The 22,956-nt window shown below is 37.1% G+C and overlaps 1 protein-coding gene across 2 annotated transcripts in view; it reads right to left on the bottom strand.

The window, feature by feature from the left end:
* The window catches only part of BIRC6 (baculoviral IAP repeat containing 6), a 184,941-nt gene that overhangs the window by 43,138 nt on the left and 118,847 nt on the right, over positions 1 to 22,956 (bottom strand). For both annotated transcript variants that reach the window (XM_074165164.1, XM_074165172.1), the window contains exons 61-65: positions 21,102 to 21,298; positions 17,746 to 18,046; positions 14,860 to 15,077; positions 12,342 to 12,506; positions 10,147 to 10,315 (exon numbers count right to left, since the gene is read on the bottom strand). In XM_074165164.1, the coding sequence (XP_074021265.1) occupies positions 10,147 to 10,315; positions 12,342 to 12,506; positions 14,860 to 15,077; positions 17,746 to 18,046; positions 21,102 to 21,298 (1,050 nt within the window). The remainder of the gene's footprint in view (positions 1 to 10,146; positions 10,316 to 12,341; positions 12,507 to 14,859; positions 15,078 to 17,745; positions 18,047 to 21,101; positions 21,299 to 22,956) is intronic.

The following is a 22,956-nucleotide window of genomic DNA, read 5'->3' as shown; positions in this document are numbered from 1 at the left end:
AGGATCATTACCAGAAAAGGTTTTACTGTTTTTCGACTGCACTTGCTTTAGTGGATTACCGAGAGAGAAGGCCAGTCATTTGGAAGATTCTGTAACATTATTATCCTCACTGATAAACTTCTTCATCAAGGAACTGTTCATGCTCCTATCTCTCCCGTCTGGTCTGTCTGAGTGAGGACAGCAGCCCCTCCATGAAGAAAAAAGCCTGGTTCACCACAGAATCGACGAGTAAGAAGCATGTCTGATGACATTTTATTCCTGATGCAATGTAGGGTAAGAAACATCATATTTTTTTTACCTTTCTGTGAGAGATGCTCTGAGGTGATGGCTTTAATTAGATTCACAGCAGAAATATGTTTATCTCCAATGATTAAAGATGTTTGCCAGGAGACAAAAAGGCTATTGCACTATAAAACGTGACTGCAAATTTTCAGTAAATGGGGGTTATCTGAACTAGTAGACATCCAAATCAAATTTTGCTTTAAGGTTGGAAATTTCTTATTAATAAGGCTAAAACAGCATAGCAGAATACATAAGCTCAACATTTCAGCCACCAATGAACGTAATTTTACAGGGAATATGTTTCTAGAGGGTATTTGACTGCAAATTAAGACTACAAGAGCAGCTAAGTAATAGAGATGACCTGTCAACCTCGCTTTTGCCACAAAAAAGGTAATAAATCATACACACATCTGTAAAAATCTCAAGTCCTTATATTGCATAGAATTTTGTTACTATAGAAGTACTAATGTCCTTTGTCATACTGCACTCATAAGCATATATAATAACAACAACAACCTTTATGTTTGAAGAGACAGACATCTTCTGTTAAATGTTTACTGTTGCATGGATGTCCAAAAGCCGATCTATTAAACACGTAAAAGGATAAGATCTCGCCTGCAATTGCCTGCTTAGGGCTCACTGGTCAAGAGACTGTGCTACTGTATTGAAGAGGCATATTTTTCACGTTCGAAAACAGCAGACATGAATATTTTCAACTGTTTTAGTGCTGTGACAGTTAAATATTTAACAACAGCTGAAAATTCATATAATCTCCTGAGGCATTTCAGAGTATCTGACAATGCTCACATACCTGCTTTCATCAATTTGAGGTTTCGTAAGGAAACAAGTTAGCTGACTAAAGACTAATTTTAAATTTCCTGTATAATAAAGTATGTCAATTGTCTTGAAGCATCAAGCTATTTTTCACTCCTACCAAATCTCTATCTACAGAACAATTACTTTTAATGTGGACATGCTCATACAAAAAGAAAACAAAAGATGAATATAACTCAATAAACAGAGCATTAAGAAATATTGTGTAAAGTAGTACAGAATTGTTTTTAAAAAGATGAAAGCTTGCATGTTTGTCAGACCAGGTTTACCATTTGCTTTCTTTCTTCTAGCTAGCTGCCAGAATACTGGTGAAGGTATTTGCAGGAAAAATGGGGACCTCTGCCATCACAACACTGGAAGATGTAAAAAGGCAAGAGGAGAAGGAGGAAAAAGAAGAATCTATTTTAGCACTGCTTGGGATTATTGGAACTGTACTCAATTTATTTGTTATTGTTTTTGTGTACATCTATACTACACTTTGATGACATTTTTGAACATCAATTGCATAGCACACAGTGCAAAGAACAATGATAGTAAGAATGATTTCTAAATTTAAAGCAAAACCCCCCACTGTTTGAAAAGATTATCAAAAATATTCCAGAGCAAAGTGTCTGGCTAAGGGCGCTGCATCAATGACTGCTAAATGTATCTGCGAGCCCAGCTAGCGTGCTGAATTACGTAAATGAAGGCAGACGATACTCAACTTCTCATTGATAACAGATGAAATCCAAATAGCAGAAACAGAGACGGCACTGTTTTACTGCCAGCAAACACACAAGACACAAGAAATGTAAGCAAACACTGAAAACAATCAGAACATAGAAATAGATTAATTAAGTATATAAATACATATGAGCAAGCCCCATGATGCTTTCTATGGTTTTGTGCAATGTCTCTTCATAGCTGAGACCAGAAAACAGACAAAAGGGTCTTATTTTTAGATCACCATAATTTAGGCTTATAACTTAACTAATGTATAAGTGTGGAAACAGGAACACTGTTATACCAAAAATTGTAATATTATAAATAAAATTTTAACTATTGACTATATTCTGCAGCATTTTTGTTAGTCTTGTGGACAGCTGGAAAAGGTTAGATTTTCTTGCCTTTACTGAATCTGTATTTGAAATCATCATGCTATACTGACAATGTGCTTTTCTAATTAAAAATCCTTTAAAATGTGTGAAAAAAATAAAGAATAGTTTCAGTACTTCTTTTAATAAATATTAATAACTAAAATGACACACTAATACATATTCTCCAAATGAAAAAAATCTTTAGTTACATTTTCTAGATCACTGTTTTTAGAGTGTGTTTAACATAAGTCAAATACAACCTTCATGTTTTCATCCTGATGCTTACTTTCGCGTAAAATAAAACATATCACACAAGGATTCATGGTGTTGCACGGAAAACAGGTTTAATATCTTTGCCCAGAAGAGTGTACTCTCTCCTTCTGAAGAATTTTCCCTTTTTGCATCATTTATGATTGAGGCCCAGAATTGCAACTGTTAGAAATACTTCATGGACTATGCAATTAGACTACTGAAATTGATTAAACTATTTCCATGTTTTAAATTAATCCTACGTATGTCTTTGAATTAAATCCAAAGCTGCAGACAGTCTGAGATCATAGAAGCTTTTATATACATGAATATATCTCACATATATCTTCTAGTAGAAAAGCTATTTTTGAGATCTTAGGATTTAAAACAAGGTAGAAAAATAACACTAAAAAAAAAGAAGAAACACTGATCTAAATAAAAACCAGTCTTAGTATTCCGTGTGCCACAGAGGAACAATGGAGGAGTTGCATTTCTGAAAATCAGCTCAGTCCTTTCTCCGAGGCAGCAAAGCAACATCCAGTCCTTCCATAAAATGACAAGCAAAGAAATACATCTCTTGTATAGGTGATAGCTTATTACTGTATAGAACTTCATAACTGTTACACCAACAAAGCCTTTGGAAATCACTTCGAAACAAGCACATGCATAAAATAAGGTCGAAGATCTAGAACAGAATGAATTTGGCAACGATATTTCAGTCAGTTGCAGAAACTACGCTGTAACACAGTGACTTATGGATGAACAAGGTGAAAGATGGTATATTCTGGTTTTGCCGCTCTGAGTCAATACTGGCTCATCCAGAAGAAATGATAAACAGAGCCGAGGCTGCACTGGAAGGAAACGTGCAGACAAGAAAATTCATTCACTCTCCATAGACTACAGCAAATCTCTAGTATTGAATTATGCAAGTTATTGATGTTTATTTAAGAGTATGGAACAGTGAATACATTATTAAATTTTTCAATGTACTACTTACATTACATACTTATAAATACTATTGCATTAATCTCATAATACAAGGATATTTGCAATGGTTCTTAAAAATGAGAGGTTACAAGAACCTCAAAACTTAACAGAAATATGAAATTCAGGTCGAAATTTATGCTGTTTATTTTGATCCTGAAATTATTTAAAATTTGTAAATTCTGTGAAATAAATAAACAGTTTTATTTTATGTCATTTCAGTGCACAGCTGTGTTCTCAAAATTGTGAATCAACTAGTACTCCAGCACTGGAGTGAGATACTGCACTTTTTTCTGGTAAACACTGCAACATCAAAACAGATAAAGAACAATCCCAAAGTTATAACAAAACATGGCAAATGTTCAATATCATTCTTTTACCAATGAGTTCATTAACATTAATGAAAACTAGTGGAATTTGTAATTTGTTAATTATATACTGTCTATCTAAACTGCCGTTGTATTTCTAATTTTGCTTATAGCAAAAAGCTTTGACCCTTCAAAGGAAGTCACGGGGTAATATTATCATTAGACGTTGCCCCAGCATGAGCCAGATTTTGTTTTAAAACAGATGTCTGATATCCTCTCTTAACATGTAATACTTTGCACTATACTCATGTGGACCTAAGTCTAACTTTAGTTAAATAAGCTCCAATATACAGCTCTGGTGCTTATATGTTTAATATATGCATAAGAATCTCAACAATAAAAAATACCTTAACAGCAACTACCTCTTACTTGATACAGTAAAAATTCAATAGTCTAGGGAAAAGCAGAATTTAATGGTGATTCAACATTTACACTGCAGTAGCACCTTCACACCTTCAGCAATGGATGAATGAAGATGCAGTACTCTCAGCTGAATGACCCCAGCGTACCAACTTCAGAGACCCATAATGGAACACAAGCTTCCTACTTAAGAGCCTACTCAGTCCAGTGGCACCGGACTGCTTTGCAAAAACTAAAGCAACAGCATATAATGCCTTGAGAGTAAGTACGATTAACAGAAAAGAAATATCTAACGTCAGCAGGCAATCTAGAACAGTTCAAGCTCTGAGGTAAGTAGACGAGGCCTGAGAAGTATGACTTTAATGGACTCAACTAACAAAAAGAAGCACAAAAGAATTCAGTATGTTCACCTTCAACAGATTTGTCCATACAACTTACTAAATAAATTTCACAATGAGGTATTTGGCAGCGGGATGAAACAGCACAACTGTTAATGAATCTACAAGTCCCAGGTGCGACAGAACTTGGTAAACTATGAAAGGTGCATTAAAAGCAAATATTGAACTCTTAGAAAGTGGAACACATGGGTCAGTAAACACAATCTTTTTAGTAAAGCCCTCCCATAGAAAAGCATCATCTCTTCTCAGCAATCAAACCCAAAGAAGACTGAGCTAATGTACCACCATGAGCCATGCTGACCACATCACATGGAGACTTTGTCCACCAAAGAAGGAAGGGTGGCTAAGAGGGGAGCATGTGAAGAAAGTGCTGCAAGAAAACCCCAGCTAAAATCACACCACCACCTGCTTCCTGTAAGCTTGGGAACTGAAGCAAAGAAAGTTCAGGTCAGGCAGAATTCTCCAACTTGCTATGAGGTCTGCCTTCCAAGGAAAAGGTCGTAGCACACCTCTGTCTCTCTTCAGCTTTAAACAAGATTAAGTCATCTTAAGGTTTTCTAGACACTAGTTTAGGGACAAACAAGTACAACTACATTTAAAAGCAAGAAGAGTCTACCTAATATTGTGGTATCACTGATAGATCTCAGCTTCACTGGGCTTCTTACTGTCCAAGCCCATAACAAAATATACAGTCCCTGTCCTAACAGTCACTTGATTTTCCTTCTATTTCATGATTCCTTTCCACTGCCTTCTCTCTATAAACCTTGCTAGCTACAAAGACTACTATTACTACTGCTTGCTTCTCTCAAGCTGTAAATACTAGCTTGTATTAGTTTTCATAAACCTAGGTTCATCAGTCAAGTAACTCTTATCAGCAAAATCTAGACCTTCAAGCTACCCACGTGCTTTAGTTAGAACCTGACGGACACATGTTTGCTGGGAACCTCTTGTGGTATGGCACAAATTTTATTGTTGAGCATTTTGTTCAAGGAGAGAAAAGTTCAAATATTTGAAAGAGTTCCTACAGCGGTAATTCTTTCAAACAAAATGTGCTGTATACAAGACAACAATGAAAAGGTTTTACATGACAGGTTTTGGTGTGAAACGTGCATAAATGCTCAGCAATTAATACACACTACATGTTCCATGATACAGAAGTTAAGAATGACATGAATTTTACCAATGTAAACATGAATTAAGTACTTCAGAATAAACACAAATGTTTAAAAAAAAATAAATCTCACCATGTTAGAAAGACAAACTTTTTTTCATTTATAGATCATAAAAGCCACAGTAATGTCACACCAAGATAAGAAACAGACACGGGAAAAAATGATCAAGAAACCGGGTGAGGATTACAGCAGCTATTGCTCCTTGTGACTACAGCTATCTATCTTGCATAATAAGGAAAGTCCTTCATAGACAGATAAACCTTCTTGCTTTACAAGAAAAAAGCAATTATGGAAATTAAAGAAAGTGGTCAGTTCACAATTTTCAAGGACTTCACACAATCATCTTGTTCTGATGCAGATGAAGCTGCAGAATGTGTCAGAGCAATCTGTTTTGTAAAGATCTGCTTTAAGGTGAGGTTTCTGAAAGATTAAATGATACGTGAGCACTCCTTATCTGATCAATATTCCTTTTATGTAGAAAATCTAGATAACAATCTAGTCCATGTATGTTTTGGACAAATTGAGCAGGGATGGCAAAACATATTTAAGCAACAAAATACCAACGTAAATTTCTAACTGTGACAAAGGCCAATTTTATATTCCGACACTGGAACTGTTCAAGCATTTTGCCAAAACAACTTTGCAAGCAGGATGTATCATACCTGTAGCTAACTGAACATGTTTAAACCAAATACAAAATTCTCAGTGATACTGGAAGATTCCATCTTGTATCACCATAGCGGTATCAGCCTACTGTGCAATAAAGGGAAACAGCACACCCAGCAGCTTCATTGCATATTATATTTCTTTATAGAATTTTTTTCCCCACATAATTTTATGCATATGGCAGATATGTAATATGTGAAGATCACTGTTGTTGCAACTGTTTACAGAAAAACCAAAAATGTAGTAGAGGAACACCTCCAGCATAAGGGTAACCTTTAACTGGTACCACTAGCATCCATTCAAATCTGAGAAAGTTACAAGTTCCTGAAAATTGCTATTTTCTGTCAGCATTGTGCTGGGCACAGCTTGTACCTGCTGGAGTGCCAGAGCCCAGGAACGCTCTATTAGCATCCTGTATGCAGTGTCCTAATTTCTCAGTCCAGCATGTTACAGGAAGAACACAGTTACCTGCTTCTTCCACATGAAAGTACATTTTGATAGCAGAAGGTACACTGGCCTGAAAACTAGAAGACCACGTACACGAGTGTTACTAATAACCCCGTTCCCTTTCCTGCTCCCCCTGAGCAGGCATTCAGCCCTATTGGAGAAAGGAATTTTTCAGTCTTAGAAGCACTGTAGTAGAGATGAACATAGCTCCAGTGTTTCTCAACCTCTGTCTCTCTTGTGACAGCCAGGCTCTGTCAGCTCTGTCTCCTGACACTCTGCTAGTGACACCTAGAGCCCCAGCATCACTTGCAACTCAGACTCATTAATGTGAGAATGATCTGTCTGCTTTTGAACTAAAGAGTAACTACTGCATTGGAATTATGCCTGACTATCACTAAGGACAAACTATTTTCAGGGACTCCTTTCAAACTAAATGCAGCTGACTCAAATATTCATGAAGAGATGACATTCTTTCCAGAAGTCATGCCATTTTGCACATTTCCCTCTCATACTGATATACTATTACATTTTCAAAGACAAGCTTGACTGACATAAGCCTGCAAATCTATTTTTTTTTTAAATCCAGAAGAACATTGTTAATTATAGTTTTATGTATAGAATTTTGAAAAAATACAGCAGGAAGCATTCAAGACTCTCTTGGATCAACGTATTAATGTTAACAACACTGCTATGTTCAGAGCTACAGATCAATTTATGAATAAGCAGGAAGCATCTGTTTTGTTCACTTTTTACTAATTTTTATTTCACAAGCACAACACACGAACATCCCCTGCCAACCACAAATAACAGTAGTCCAGCAGTGGAAAACATACCTGAAATGAACATTTCCCACTGAAACTTTGCCTTTTCTTTGTACTTTGGGAAAACAAATGGTCCCAGAAAGCCAAACTAGTTGGAACTTCTCTCCACCAGCCATATATCTCACCTCTTCTATCAGTATCTGACTGTTCTTCCCCAGTTAAAGGTGACTTATACAAACAGATATGTTTTTCTACTGGAAACAGCAAAAAGCAATTTCAACAGCTGAGATTCATTTATAACTCTGAACAGCTTCATCCTTTAGATAATACAGCATTTTTGCCAGGTCTTTTAGTGACTTTTCCTTTCTACCTCAACACAGAAGAATTGATGAGTATCTGTTAGAAAGATTACTTTATTGTTTTACTTTATTATTCATGTTATTGTTTTATATTAGATTTTCATTTGCAATAATGAGCCTGGTGCATAAGCTACAGAGTTCATTTTCCTCACTGTAATATGAGCAAAACAGAACCCACAAATTCATTGCAAAATTAAGGGAGAGGTGTCAAACGGTGGACCGGCAAGTTAAACACCTTCATATCCTGGGGGTGTTGGTCGACAGCCGGCTGAACATGAGCCAGCAGTGTGCCCAGGTGGCCAAGAAGGCCAACAGTATCTTGGTCTGTAACAGGAACAGCATGGTGAGGAGGACTCAAGAGGTGATCGTCCCCCTGTACTCAGCACTGGTGAGGCCCCACCTCGAGTGCTGTGTCCAGTTTTTGGCCCCTTACCACAAAAAAGACATTGAGATACTGGAGCAGGTCCAGAGAAGGGCAACGAAGCTGGTGAGGGGTCTGGAGAATAAGTCTTATGAGGAGAGGCTGAGGGAGCTGGGGTTGTTCAGTCTAGAGAAGAGGAGTCTGAGGGGAGACCTTATTGCTCTCTACAACTACCCGAAAGGAGGGTGTAGAGAGGTGGGGGTTGGTCTCTTCTCCCAAGTCACAGGTGATAGGACTAGAGGAAATGGCCTCAAGTTGTGCCAGGGGAGGTTCAGGTTGGATATTAGGAAAAATTTCTTCACTGAAAGGGTTATCAAGCATTGGAATGGGCTACCCAGGGAAGTGGTTGAGGCACCATCCCTGGAGATATTAAAAAGATGAGTTGACATGGTGCTCGGGAATATGGTTTAGTGTTGGTGGTTTCTTTTTTTGTTTGGGCTTTTTTGGGGTGGTTTTTTTTTTTTTTTTAAGGTTGGACTAGATGATCTTAAAGGTCCCTCCCAGCCTAGGCGATTCTGTGATTCTGTGATATTTTTATTTTTATTATAAGGCCCCAGCAGACTTTTTGAACTACTTCCATTCCATCATACAAGATTATGTAATGCCCTAGTTACCACAGATTAAAAGAGCCACATTCTTGTTTTAGTCCTATGTAGCTTTGTAAATACTTAAGACACACATGATTTCTCTTTTACCCCAGAGATAAAACATACTGTGTAATTCAACCGGAAGCTATGACATTGTTTCAACAAATTCACATCACCACACCCTACAACTGGCATTCGAAAGAACTGCAGTATGCGACAAGACGTTTAGCAATTACTCCAAAAACAGGGCAAGCAAAATAAGGGTCCAAAACCAAATTCTTCAGATTTGGAACAACTCCTTCTGCTATTTAGGGATTAAATCCATCCTTACAAAGCAATGAAACAAAAATTCAACCTAAGGCTAAGGCCGTGTTTAAAAACTTCAGGCTGACAGTTGTCTGAAGAAAAAAATGCTTATCAATTTCTTCATACTTAAGCCTGTCATCTAATGAGACTGAACATAAATCACAAACTCAGTCTGCTGGTTTTGCCATTAGTTCCACACAGGCATTTGCTTAACTCATACTGCTTGACACTACCTTGTACAACTGAAATGGTTTTCACAGCAAGGTTTTAAAATTATGAGTAGAAATGTGATGACAACATATAACAAACTTGTTTTTCCTTTAAAAAAAACCCTACAGCTATTCCACTGTTCCCATATATTTGAGAAATTTTGCAGTTTTTATAACAGGCTTATTTTAATATTTCCTAAATAAAGCTGAAAGAGCTTTGCTCAAAGTAAAAGAGAACTGCCCTAGTACATGCAACATTTACCAACTTCATGCATATACCTGCTCAATTTTCTCACAAAATGAACGTTTCTCTTCACAGTTAAGATTCATGGTCTTGTATAAAGTACTCTCTCTCCACATATCTTCTACAGAACAACTAAAATATCAGCTTTTCAGATGGAAAGACTATTTTCCTTTTAATTTCAACAGTTTAAGAATTAAATTTCAAATTTAAAACAGACATTAAAACAACAAAGTTTAAACTCTTACAACAAATGGGTATTTCAACGAATGCTGTCCTTTTGTTTTCTAAGGCTCATGTTAATGTTACATTAGTTCAATTCTAAATTGGCAAACACACTGAAACTAGCCAGAACTATCTATTGTTTAGACAAAAACTTATTTGACAGAAGTAACTTTGATTTAGAAGGAGACAATGGCACATTACCTGAATCATTGCGGAGGTATGATGACATTGCTGGGATGAGGCAAGATTGACTGAGTAGCTCTAGGAGAACAGATGGAAGAGCACTGCTGTTTTGTCCTCTCCCCTCATGGCTAGTTTGGGTCTCTCCATTTGATGTACTCCCTGCAGGATTTATGTAACTGGCAAGAACCTGAAATGCACAAAAAAATATTTAATCAAGCCTGATTTATTTTAGACAAAAGAACTTTGACTTTCCTTCCTTAAGGAAGACACCATAATACTTCACTAGCTATTTCAGTAATTCAGTACTGGTATTTATTTTAGCAGTCCCAAAGATCTCTTAGAAGACATTCTATACAGTTGTTAGGTTATGATTCCAACTTTGGCTAATGCTAAAATTAAACACCTATTATAATTCTGAATTACATTAAGAGATCAATTAATATGAATTTTGACAAAACTGCTGGAGTTATTCAAAGCAGGAGTTTGCCAGCTCACTCCACCAAGACAGGCGGCTGATCAAGCCCATTTACTTCAGAACACCCACTAGCAACAAAAGGTTTTTTTTCTTTTAACTGCAGATGTTTCAAAAACACTTGTAACTTCCTTTTGGATGGGACTTCAGGGTTTACACATGAAGTAGCAACTTACAGTGAGCATGACAGCTTCTTGGAACAAGCACTTGTGAGCACAGCTCTTGCTTTAGTAACCAAAGAACAGCCTTCCCCTCAGTGATGGCAGGGGAGTCACCTCCTGATGGCACACCTGCTTGTCCCAAGGGTGGTTCTTGCTGAGTTCACAGGCCCTCACCATGTGTTGTAGACGTACAACTTAATGCATTTCCGTGGGTCTAATTTGTGCAGTTGTACTCTCAAATTAAGTAACTTCAAGTCTTTAAAGGCTGTATTATTTGAAGCCTCAGTCTCTATTCACCAATTCAGTCTCTTCTCCTTTCATTCTCCCTCTTTGCTCTAACCCTTCCCCATGGTATTTTGCTGCAGCACTCCATACAACAGAACAACAGGATTTTTTCTAAACAATCTTTCTGGAGAGGGGACCAGGCAAAGTCTGCTGTACAACTGACTGACATTTTCAGCAAAACACTGAAGGGTTTTCTACTTCTTCCTACAATTGCTGACTGCTCAAAGCAAATGCCTCCTTACCTCACGACTTAACGACAGTTATAGCTAAACCTCTGCATGGCATAATATAGAATACTGCCCAGAAGCTTCGCCAAGGGTAATTCAGGTGATTTTCCTCTTTCTTGCTTAGGAAAATTGTTTCAGATTTTATTCGTTTTGCTTTTGCAATGGACCTGATACTTGTGCCTTGTAATCTACAGTGACTGCAATAACTAATAACATCAAAATGATATCTTCACTAGTCAGGGCATGGGTATTTTCAGAATTTCATCTCCTTTTTACTCTACCCCAGCACTGAGGTTAGCTAATGCATTTGAGCTGACAGTTCTGTGAATGAAAATTCTGATGACTAGATAGAATCTCTTTTCCCTCAGTGACCCAAGATAACAGGGGTTGGTCGCATTTCACAATGGACTGAAAAGCCTAATTATGCAGGATTTTCTTCTACCTAGCATGAGGCATTTGGAAGGCATCAGAGTTTTACTAAGATCTGGATGTTTACTGCTGATTTACTATTGTCATTTAATTGACATACTCATCATTTTATAGTATGCCTGAGTGAGATTTTGTTATATTGGCATAACACATTGGTGTAATACACTGGACACCAGTAACAACTATGGGCATTTTCTTAAAGCAGAGCAAAACTATGCAAGAAATGAACAGGCAAGACTATTTGGCACACAAAACAAAAAACGTCTGTTCCTGCATCCTCCTCCTTTAATGGACAGTCTTTACTTTTGATTGAATGCAGTTACGTCCACAGAGATATAGGACAGCTCCAGGGAAATACACTGGAATGTTTCTTAGTTCATTGTCTATTCCAGAACTGTCACCCAGGCTTACCCACTCAGGTATTTTTTTTATGCAGCAGCCTACTGACGTTTGAACACAGCCTCACTCACAATATGATCTATACCATTTTTCACGTAGACAGGCGGCTGTAAACTAATCTTCTCCCAAAATACCATAATTACTGTGCTATATGACTGAAAAAATACAAGCCTGATTTTTATTATCCAGGTTCTAATGTTTCAAATGCTTATCATTAATCAAAATTTCATTATTACACACCTGTAGAAGGCAGGTCACATGCTCTTCTTCTAGCCTTTGCTTAGTCAAAGCTTGTTCAACATCCCATCCTGAAGCTGTGGAGCCTGTTCCAAAGCCTGTACCCTTAGCCCAGTACAACTGCTGTTCTTCTGTGGATGCACTGTTATGTGTACTTGACACCTGTGGCTAAGTTAAAAACAAAACAAAACAAAACCAAAAAAAAAAACAAAACCAAAACAAAATAAAACCAAAAAAACCCACAATAATTTCACTTTTTTCATCTTAGGAACCGATTCTTTAAAAAGCCTTACTTGTGCAAAAGAAGGTAATACCAATTTATTAACTTAATAAAGATATCACTGGGATTCAGGGATTTCAAAGCTTTAAATAGGAAAGACTCTGCCGCTATAGGTCAATGCTAAATTGTTACAAGTTATTCTTCTGTAAGCCCATTTTTGCTTTCTTTGAAGATACCATCACTGCTTAAATGATTAAAGGTATTAAAATGCTACTTAATCCATACCATGCTAAACATTACAGCTCTGTAATTATTACTGTTTAACACCTTGTCAAGCTTAATAGCATAAGGAGATGAACGGAAATAAAAATGTCAAAATTACACAACCAAAGTACACAAGCTCAAGCATGTGTCCATTTTTAATAAATGCTCCAAAATGGCAAGAGGTGTAAGTTTCATGCATAGCTCTAACAAGTGATTCTCTGAGTCACCGAAACACACACTATTTTGTCTTCAAATAACAGGGGGGAAAATACCTTGTCCTTAAAATATTTTGAGAGACACTATTTTTCTAAAGGTGTTTGTACAGCTTTTTCCAATGGTCTGCATCACTGCATTTTGCTAACGTAACTCCAATAGGATATTGCTTAGCTCTTATGAGACTCTTTAAGTACTTATGCTAATTTTGAAAGTTTACCAGATAAAAAAAAAAAGACTGTGATAAGCATTTTTTAACTAATACTTTCCTAATTATACATTTAGCACCCCAAACAAGTGACTTCATTTTCCAAAGCGATGAACACTTGCTACTTTCATTAGAGTTACTCAGTGACAAGTAGCCTTACTGGAAACCAGGTTATGTGAGTAGATGCCCAATTTTAGTTTGTAGTATTTGATATACAGCTTTCAGTTTCATCTTCTGTTCAGATCTTATTCAGTAATGTTTTTTCAGGATTATAGCTGAAGGAAAATAAATTATGTATGAACAGACTGCAATGGTAAAAAAAGTTATCACCTATGAAGGAACTGTACTGACAGTAGCCTGGAATCACCATTTAACTTTTACATTGAGAACGTAAAACATCTTCATGATGAAATAGTTGTGTGGTTATTCTCATGTAGACATTACTCATTACATCACTCATGAACATGCTGCCTTTAACACTCAAAAGGACTGTCATGAGCACTGACTTAAAGCACTTAAGGGAAAGCCTGGCCCCAGAAATATAAGCCTCAGTACAGGCCTGATTGATCTCCAGATTCTAGTTACCATCTATCACCTGATAGATATGAAGTATGAGAAAGCAAGCTGTTTAAGGGGTCATGGTAGAACTGAAGCAGAGATAAGAATTAATGGTTGCCCTTTCCCTCCAAAAGCGCAATAATGCTAAGGCATTAATGTGTCAGCAGCCTGATACCCCATTAGGAGCAGAATATCTCAGCTTCCCCTTAAAATTGACTAGCCATTAAAGTGAATTATTCTCATGCATAGCTTCATCTCTTTCTTGCTCAATCCTCATCAGTATCAGGGCTGCTAAAATATGGACAGCCCTATATTTTGCACCTACTTCGCCGTATTTAGCCACCAGAAACTTTTTCATGCAAGTCTCTGTGACAAAGATGCTAAAGAGGGCAAGTCATGAATGTTTTTTAAACTCTTTTATAGACAATTGGTATGTTACGCAGAAATGGCAACTCATAATACTAAAACACTCAGTGTATACGTGTTCTGAATAAAGGGTAGTAAAATATAGTAAGTACTTTGAAAAAGTTTAATTTTGGAGGTTCACTTGCGATCTTGAATGCTATGGAAAATTTTTGTCTTTGGACCTCATTTCCCCATCAGTAAAAAGGGGATAAAAAAATCACTGCATTAATTCATTAATTTTTACAACTCATTTACGTTTGTGAAGCATTTAAGAGGAAATAATTTGCAGCCAGTACAGTTTAGATGATGCATGCTAAATAAGGTAATGAGGTCATGCTATCTAATGAGGATTAAAGAGCCACCATCCATTGAGCGTTGTGCCTCACACACTGAAAAAGAAGGTCCTGTGAAAGAAACTGATTACACCTTAATGCCTCATGACAAGCCTTCTTCGTTCATTAAATTTCATGATTATTATGTGTATTTGCAACATGCAAGGACAAGTACTTAATCAAGTACTTTCGAATTATTTTTGCTCTTTAGTCAAATGCCAACTCTGCAGAAGTTAGACTATAAGCATTGAGATTATTTTCCTTTTTATAGTTCAAACTCTTACTGCTTCTCAGTGGCGATTATTCTGCTACTAAACTTACCTCTGCCTGGTTGGGACTAGAGTTGGGCACTCTTGGTGCGTGGTGGCTTAGGGCAGAGAGACAAGCAAGGATAAGGTGTATCGCTCCAATCTCCAGGGCCATCCGACGAAGCAGCACTCCATCATCAGTAGTCAACGGTGTAGTGCTGAACAAACTACGCAACACATGGAAGGGCAGAGTTGGAAGCACGTTTGCTGAAGGAGACTGCAGGATATGACCTAGATTGAAGAAGAAATATATCAAACCCTTGCAATAGTTCAATACAGCCTGTTAATCTCTGCAGTGGTTTATAAACAACACATACAGAAATATACTAAGGCCTTAAGCATTTGCATATAGTAAACTATCTAATATTAGGTTTTTTTACAGAAGATTTTCAGCAGGAGAAGAGTGTAGAAGAAAGAATGCTTCTTTATTTTCTTTATGGATTTGGTTAAGAACCAAAATTATAAAATCTGATTCGCCATTTCTAGGGAGAAAACTTAGTTTGTAAATAGCAGCGAGTATACCTCTGTATTTGACTACATTCAGCTCACATTTCTGAAGGAAGAAAACAAAGGTGGTTTGGAATAATTTTTTTTATTTATTCATTTTTTAAAACATTCCAACTACAGCAAGTTAAAGAATGCACACCATCAGCTGATAGCAGCCCAGTGGACAAGGAGCTGTAGTTTATTGTGATGTAGGAATTTTTTTTCATATTCACGTGCCCAAAATGGGAATTAAGTCACTGATACAATCCAAGCTGTGATGCTATTCAAGTTGAATACATAGTGAAATACTAACATAATTTTGATTAGATGAGTTGAATGTTTGGATTTTGTAGTACAATTATTTTAAGTTTTTAACCCTTTTGCATTATGAGCAAAAATTACTTATTTTAAAAGCTGATTTCAAACAACAGAGTGACCTATTAAGAGGAAACTGTCTCAATTGTTTCTGTATTTAACACTGAATTTGACATTCCTTCCCCAGTGCACATGTAAATAGAGATATCTGACAACTGAAAATACTTCAAAATAGCCAACTCTGTTCAGAAGTTTGCTTCTTAATTAGAATATATTTATATTATTTTCTCTCTCTTTATCAGCTATAGAATAATCCAGAGGTCCAAACTGAAATACATTACAAATATGTATGTCTATATTTGTACGTATATGTATCTACACATACGCATGCATACACACACAAGTTATCTGATACTCTTTGTAAAGCCAATAAAAAGAAGGAAGCACAAAGTCCTCTGACAGAGATCTTCATAAATAACACTGAACACCTCTGGAAAAAAGCCCATACGATAGACTTCCAGAACTGCAGCTGTAGCCGAATGACAAGGGGACCAAAAAAAAGCACATCTAAACATTTGCCCATGATTTATTTTCACAGACAACTGAATCCATGTTTAACCCATAAGCCATGGATTTATAATTGCAGCCCTTCATATTATGCAAGAAAGTAAAGAGCTGTATGAAAAGATGCACAATGCACCTTTTCCAACAGAAAAGGAAAATATTAATGCTTTAGACAGAGAACTAATGTGAACTACTGTGTACAATTGATCCCACACTTGGTAAAGAGTTGGATTCAGACATTTGGCTTGGGGAATGGAGAAACTGACTGCTTAGTCCAGCAAAAACAAAGGCTAGGAGGGAATGCAATTCCTGTCAACAAATGCGTCGGAGAATGAAGAGCTATTTATGACGGGGAACAATGCTGGCACAATGATAAATGGGCACAAACTGGATATGAATAAATTTAGGCTGAAAATTAAAGCAGTCCCTACCTATCAGGAAACCGTATTCCAATAGCAATAGTGGATGCACACACACAAGAAAGCAAGCAACCCGAATTTTAAGGGTTTGAGTTGGTCTTTTTTTTTTTTTTTTTTTTTAATAAAGAGATATAAAATTGTTTCCAGTAGCAAAATCTGTGGGACTGCATGTCCTTCAGATAATTACTACTCGAATTAGGTAGGACTAAGCAGACAGACTGAATTTTTGCTACCCAGTTTATTCTTGCCTACTGCCCTGTACTTAAATACAAGAGAAATAAAAACATAAACAGAAGGGAGGGTAAAAAAGACTCTTCATTTCTCAGTTGGCCTTATAAGCTGCATGTTGTCCACCACTCTAGAGGCTGCTGAACAGAGACTAACTCCAGTTGATTGCTGCATAGAAAAATCAGCATTCTTTTCAAAGTCATAATGAAAGAAAATGTCTTAAAAGTACTAAAACATCTTTCACGTACACTCTTCCAGCTTTTCAAAACACTAAAAAATACAAGTATTAGAACTATATGCAGAATTCCAGGTTTGCTTGCAAAGACACTGACTTCAAATTGTCTCTCAGCTCATCTGTTCATTCATTGCAGAATACCCCATTTCTCCGCCTGACCTCACACCATGCCATTAAGGTAGAGCTCCTGCGCAGCTAATTTGATCTCTATGATCTTTAGATCTTTCCCTCCTTTTCTAAAACAGTATTCTTCAGCAGTTTATTCTACATCTGCTGTAGCTATGCTCCTAACCATATTAATCTGCATTTGGTTGCAGAATTATATGATTTTTTCTCAATTAGTTGAGCGTACCCAGCTACTCAGATTGCTCTGTCTGAGCACACCGTCATCTTGAGTGTCATTGGAAGTTTTATCAGCAGTTATTTTACAATTACTCTGACATCTAGATGAGAACACTTGAATACTGATAATTGTGACAAAACTTTGCCAGGCAATTTAATATTTAGGGACAATAGACTATCAAAGATGCTAGCAACACAGTTCTGCATAAATCAATTCTAACTTCCTGCTAAAAGCATTACAGTGTAAATAAATTTAAATAAAACGATCTAGCCGTGGTCTACAAAGAAACATAATAATTGCAGCACATACTTCCTTCACCATCATCTGTAACTCCCAACACCAATCTCAACAGACACTGAGCATGTTTCCGTTCTTTTAGCAGCACCTCAGCATAGCCCGGGAGACGAAGAAATAAACCAAAGGCAGCCAAAGAATGCGCGGGTATGGGAGACATAGTCTGAACTGTTGACTTGATCGGTGGAGGCTCTGCAGCAATTGTTTCTGGTGCTTCATACACCAATTCCCCCGACTGTTCAATGGTAACCCACTCAAACTGATCACTGTCCTTCTGCTTTTCCTGTGTGGTCGATGTAACCACCGGAGTGCTCACCTTAACCAACAGAAACAAACAAAAAAATATTTGGCAGTCATTCAGTTAATCACCTAGGCACAAATTTTATTAAAGTTAGGATCTAAAGGATGTACGATCTTAATATAGGACACCATTTAAAAGTCACATGAAATAGACTACCATTTACAGATACAGGGACCAGGCTAAATGGCTAAAAAGGGCGTACTTGTTCCATTTTCAACACCATTCTAGAAAGTCCCACCTACACAAGCAAGCAACTATATTTTGCCACCTAAAATCCTGTTAAAAACATGTTGCTTAAAATCTAAAGGAATCGGAGACACACATTACACATAAATAAACAAACACAAAAATCAGTTTATATATCAGACTGTTAAATAAGAAATGGCCCTTTTAATTTTAACATTAAACAGTGTTAACTCAAGTGGTTAATTTTTAATTACATATAGCAAAAAGGAGAACAATTATAATACCTTTAAAAACTAAGAAGAAATTTCGGTATCTTAGTCTTGTGACAACTCATGTGCTCCTTTTGGGCTTTTGATTGATTTGGCAGGCTTTATTACTATTATTCTTTAACACAATAGTCCATAGTTCTATTTTACAAACTAACACTGCACTAAGCAGCCAGGCATTATGATGGGAATCAGAGTTTAAGGGGGTAACAGCTGGACAATTTCCCAGGAAACACTCATAGACTCAGTTAAAATGAAGGCATGACACCCAGGTCCCTCTCATAATTAAACATCACTGAAGCTTCAGGCTTTTATACTATACAGATGAACTTATACAATCCTATTTAAAATTTTAGTATTTATCACCAAACAGATCTAAACTAGAAAAGATTAATCTGAAAAGTCCTTGCAGAATTTATTCAGAATACCAAATTCCTAATTAAAGTTAAAGCCACGTTTAGCTGCATTTATTCCAATCATCTATACATTAAGAAACTCATTAGGGAGATCTTAAAATACAAAGTTTACAGAATCAGAAGTATCATTGACAGAGAAATGTAAAAGTAAAATTAAGGACTGAAGAGTCTGGAGAATTCATCAGGTTTTGCTCTGAATCTTTTATTTGACGCTATTGTACTTAATTTGTTTTTACGGATCACAGAATTCTTATTCAGTATTTGAATTCAAACTTATATCTCAAGCTAAAAAAACTGTGAAAAGAAAATAACCTCTCAGGACTACAGAAAAAGAAGGACGAAAAGGGATGAAATTTCTCATGGTCGCAATTTGCCTTTCATCTGTTGCAGAATCTCATGAATCTGTCTTCTTCAATACAGAGTCCGTTACCTCTCTTGGATTTCAAAATACAGTAAATGCTTATGTGAACACATTTCCTTAACTTTCAATTTTTGAACAGGCCTGATACTGGACCTCTAAAAAATCTTTGCAGAGCTATTTGCAAAGGATTCATACTAATTACCCAGTCTCACTACAGGGTTCCTATGCCTGCCATAGTTTTGCAGTCAGGGTACTGAACAGCACTCTTAACTCATGATTAACTTAATTTCAAAGGGAATAGATATTCACAGTCTTTCCTATTAGAAATATCAGCTTAAAATTTCAGAAATATAACCAAATAGAATTTTAATAATTCACAGGTTATTTTTTTCCCCTTTTTAATCAAGATTGTGTACCTAGAAAAACAGTCCAAGGAGTAATTCCACACTAACGCCACTACTGACACTTTTGAAAAGCCCACCAGCACCCCCAGAGAAATTCTGTATGTAATTACAAGTATACAATTAAATAGGATATGTATTATTTAGTATATAATTTTATTTTAGACATCTTATTTGTTATTATAAAGCTAATTAAGATTATACAGACATTTATAATAACAAATCTAGAATAAAATTATCTGCTTTGAGAACTGAATTTCACTTAACCATAAAAAACTCCTCTGAGAGTACATTCCCACTCCTACCAATATGATGCCAATACCAGTAACAGATGCCTGGAGCCTGGAGAATGGTCAAAGGTCAACAGGAGAGTGCCTGGAGTGTAGCACATTCCAGCCACTCCAGCCAGTAAGTCAGCTTCATCAGGGCTCAATTTAAACGCTTCTATGCAAATGCACGTAGCATGGGGAATAAACACAAGGAGCTGGAGACATGTGCACGCCTGCAGGACTATGATCTTACTGGCATCATGGAGATGTGGTGGGGTGGCTACTACGACTGGATTGTTGGAATGGAAGGATACAGGCTCCTCAGGAAGGACAGGCAGGAGAGACAAGGAGGGGGTGTTGCCCTCTATGTCAACGATCAGCTGGAGTGCACGATCAGAGGGCTGAAGCCCCTTTCCTGTGAGGAGAGGCTGAGAGAGTTGGGGCTGTTCAGCCTGGAGAAGAGAAAGCTCCAGGGAAACTTTACAGCAGCCTTTCAGTAAAAGGGGCCTCCAGGAAAGATGGGGAAGGACTCTATCAGGGAGTGGAGCGATAGGACAAGGGGTAATGGTTTCAAACTGAAAGAGGGGAGATTTAGATTAGATATTAGGACGAAATTCTTTACTGTGAGGGTGGTGAGGCACTGGAACAGGTTGCCCAGAGCTGTGGATGGTCCATCCTTTGAAGTGTTCAAGGCCAGGCTGGATGGGGCTTTGAGCAACCTGCTCTAGTGGAGGTGCCTCTGCCCATGGCAGGGCGGGTGGAACACGATGATCTTCAAGGCCCCTTCCAACTCTAACCATTCTATGATTCTATGATTTACATGAGCTATTAAATGATAAGCAAGTATGGCTTTACGGTACATCAGCAACTTTATGTTACTGCACCCTCCAAGACATTTTATGAATTAACAGAAGTAAGGCAACCAGCAACACTGAATTCATGCATTTGTTCCACAAGGACCTAGATACTCAAGCAGCCTATAACACGTGTAGGGAAGCAGCGTGTATAGCTGGACTAGGTGTAGAGTTATGCACTCGCCTATTTTAAAGCAGCTTCCCCACATAACTGGGGTGTCAAACTGAGACATGGAGAAATACAAGGAAAATACTGTCCTCAAACAAATAAACAAAACACTCTCAGCATGTTTTTCTACACTGATTTTTTCACTCACTTGCTGAATTACGTCAGGATAAAGCATAGGGAGTCTCTCTGCAATGAGGGCCAATCCACCCATTCCTGCAAAAACTTGCAGTGGAGACTGTATGGGACAGGTTTCAAGAAGCGATTCATCTAGGACTGCATCCATACACTCATCCCCAGGACTGATGGCTTCATCTTCAGGGCAAGGTCCCAGTAAATCTGCATGTTCTACAACAACACAGGGGTAAAAGAAATCAATAAATCATCATCAATACTGTGTTCATTTCTTCATCCTCACTTAAAAGTGTACTTCAAAAGTAGCAGTTCCTGGTTAAGCAAAAGCTGATTCAAGAACCTGAAATGAATGAGTACAAAAGTATCAAAAGAAAATAAAAGTATTTGTGGTACCTTTTGCCAATGATAGCAGATCTTTGTCATAATTTGGGATTATTTATACGTGGTTACATGTTAAGTATTAGAATTTTATGTTTTATTAGAATATAATCTATGCCTTCAAAATTTTGTTAACTTTGGAAGTAAGGTATTTTTTAACGCTGTCTTTCATCTAGGAGATAAGAGGAGGCTTGTTACTCTCCAATAAAGAGTTCATAGTTGAAGAAAGGAAAGATAACCAAGACTTAAATTAGTCTTGCTTTTTCCTCAAAAATGCCGCATAAGAATTTTTTTGTTTGCCCTTTCCCATCATTTAACTCACCACCCATGAAGTCCTACCACCTATCACTCACCACACCTACCATTCTCACATCTCCTCTCTGTGAGCTGTCAAAATGCCCCTCTGCCAAAAGCTGTGAAATTTAATTCTGTTCTTCCCCATAAAAAAGATCAAGATCTCTATTTTTGACTTTCTACTAGCCTCCATCCTCCCAGTTTATAACTAAGCACTGTAGTATCTTGTACAATGGACAAAACCCCGATTATCTTATACAATGACGCACACAAACTGTATACACAGAACCCTAGCACAATTCATTTTGCCGAAAATTAACTCTCATCTCATTACCACAGGCAAACTTCACAATGAATATTCAATTTATTTCATCTAAAGAATCTGTACTGCAGATTATATTGTTAAATACTATAATGCAGTGGGCCTCAAAACCTTTGCAGTATAACCACATCAAAACGCAGCACAGATCAAGTGGTTTCAGTATCTCTTTGCTGTGAGCAGTCTGACACTCAGCTGAAAATCCACGACTATACGTCAAATGTTTGTACGCGCACATGCCATCATTTAATACACATTTGTAAAAATACAGAAGCACATTAAAGCATAATCCATGCAGCTAATGAAGCTAAGTTTTTTAAAAAGAGTTTTAACCACAGTTACTTTATCTTTTAAAATATTTTCTTCCCAAATTCGAAAAGGAACAGGGAACAGCAGGCCTTTCCCCATCTTAATTCTCAACTTTTAAATGTGCAAGAAGCTCCAGGTTATAAGGACATCATGGATATGTTGTGGGAGGAGCATGTTGCTTTGGAGCTATGTGATCAGAGTATCAGATTTAAAAAGCTCAAATCAAGGATATGTAGAAGTACGTACATCAATTCTCCTTAATTCAATCAGAAGTACTGAGAAATAGAAAAGGTCAATACACTTCCAAAGCAGAATATTGCAAGAAAGAGCCCAAACACAACACTTTAAGTACATAGAGCTTTAACGTCTACTGTTCATAAGGATACAAACAGAAACCACCTCTGTTGAAGTTTTCCCTATCACCACAGACAGTGGGTGAGGCTGTCTGCAAACAGGCTGGTCTCAGCGAGGGACCACCTTCCATCAGATGTGTGGATAATGTCACCACGCTAGGTTGAACATGATTTTTTGATTGCTTGCAATGGCATGTGAGAAAGTTTTCATTTCCTTT

This window comes from Numenius arquata, chromosome 2, assembly GCF_964106895.1.
Source record: "Numenius arquata chromosome 2, bNumArq3.hap1.1, whole genome shotgun sequence".
Classification (NCBI taxonomy): domain Eukaryota; kingdom Metazoa; phylum Chordata; class Aves; order Charadriiformes; family Scolopacidae; genus Numenius; species Numenius arquata.
Note: the sequence above shows the minus strand (reverse complement) of the source record. Positions and strands in the feature narration are given on the sequence as shown.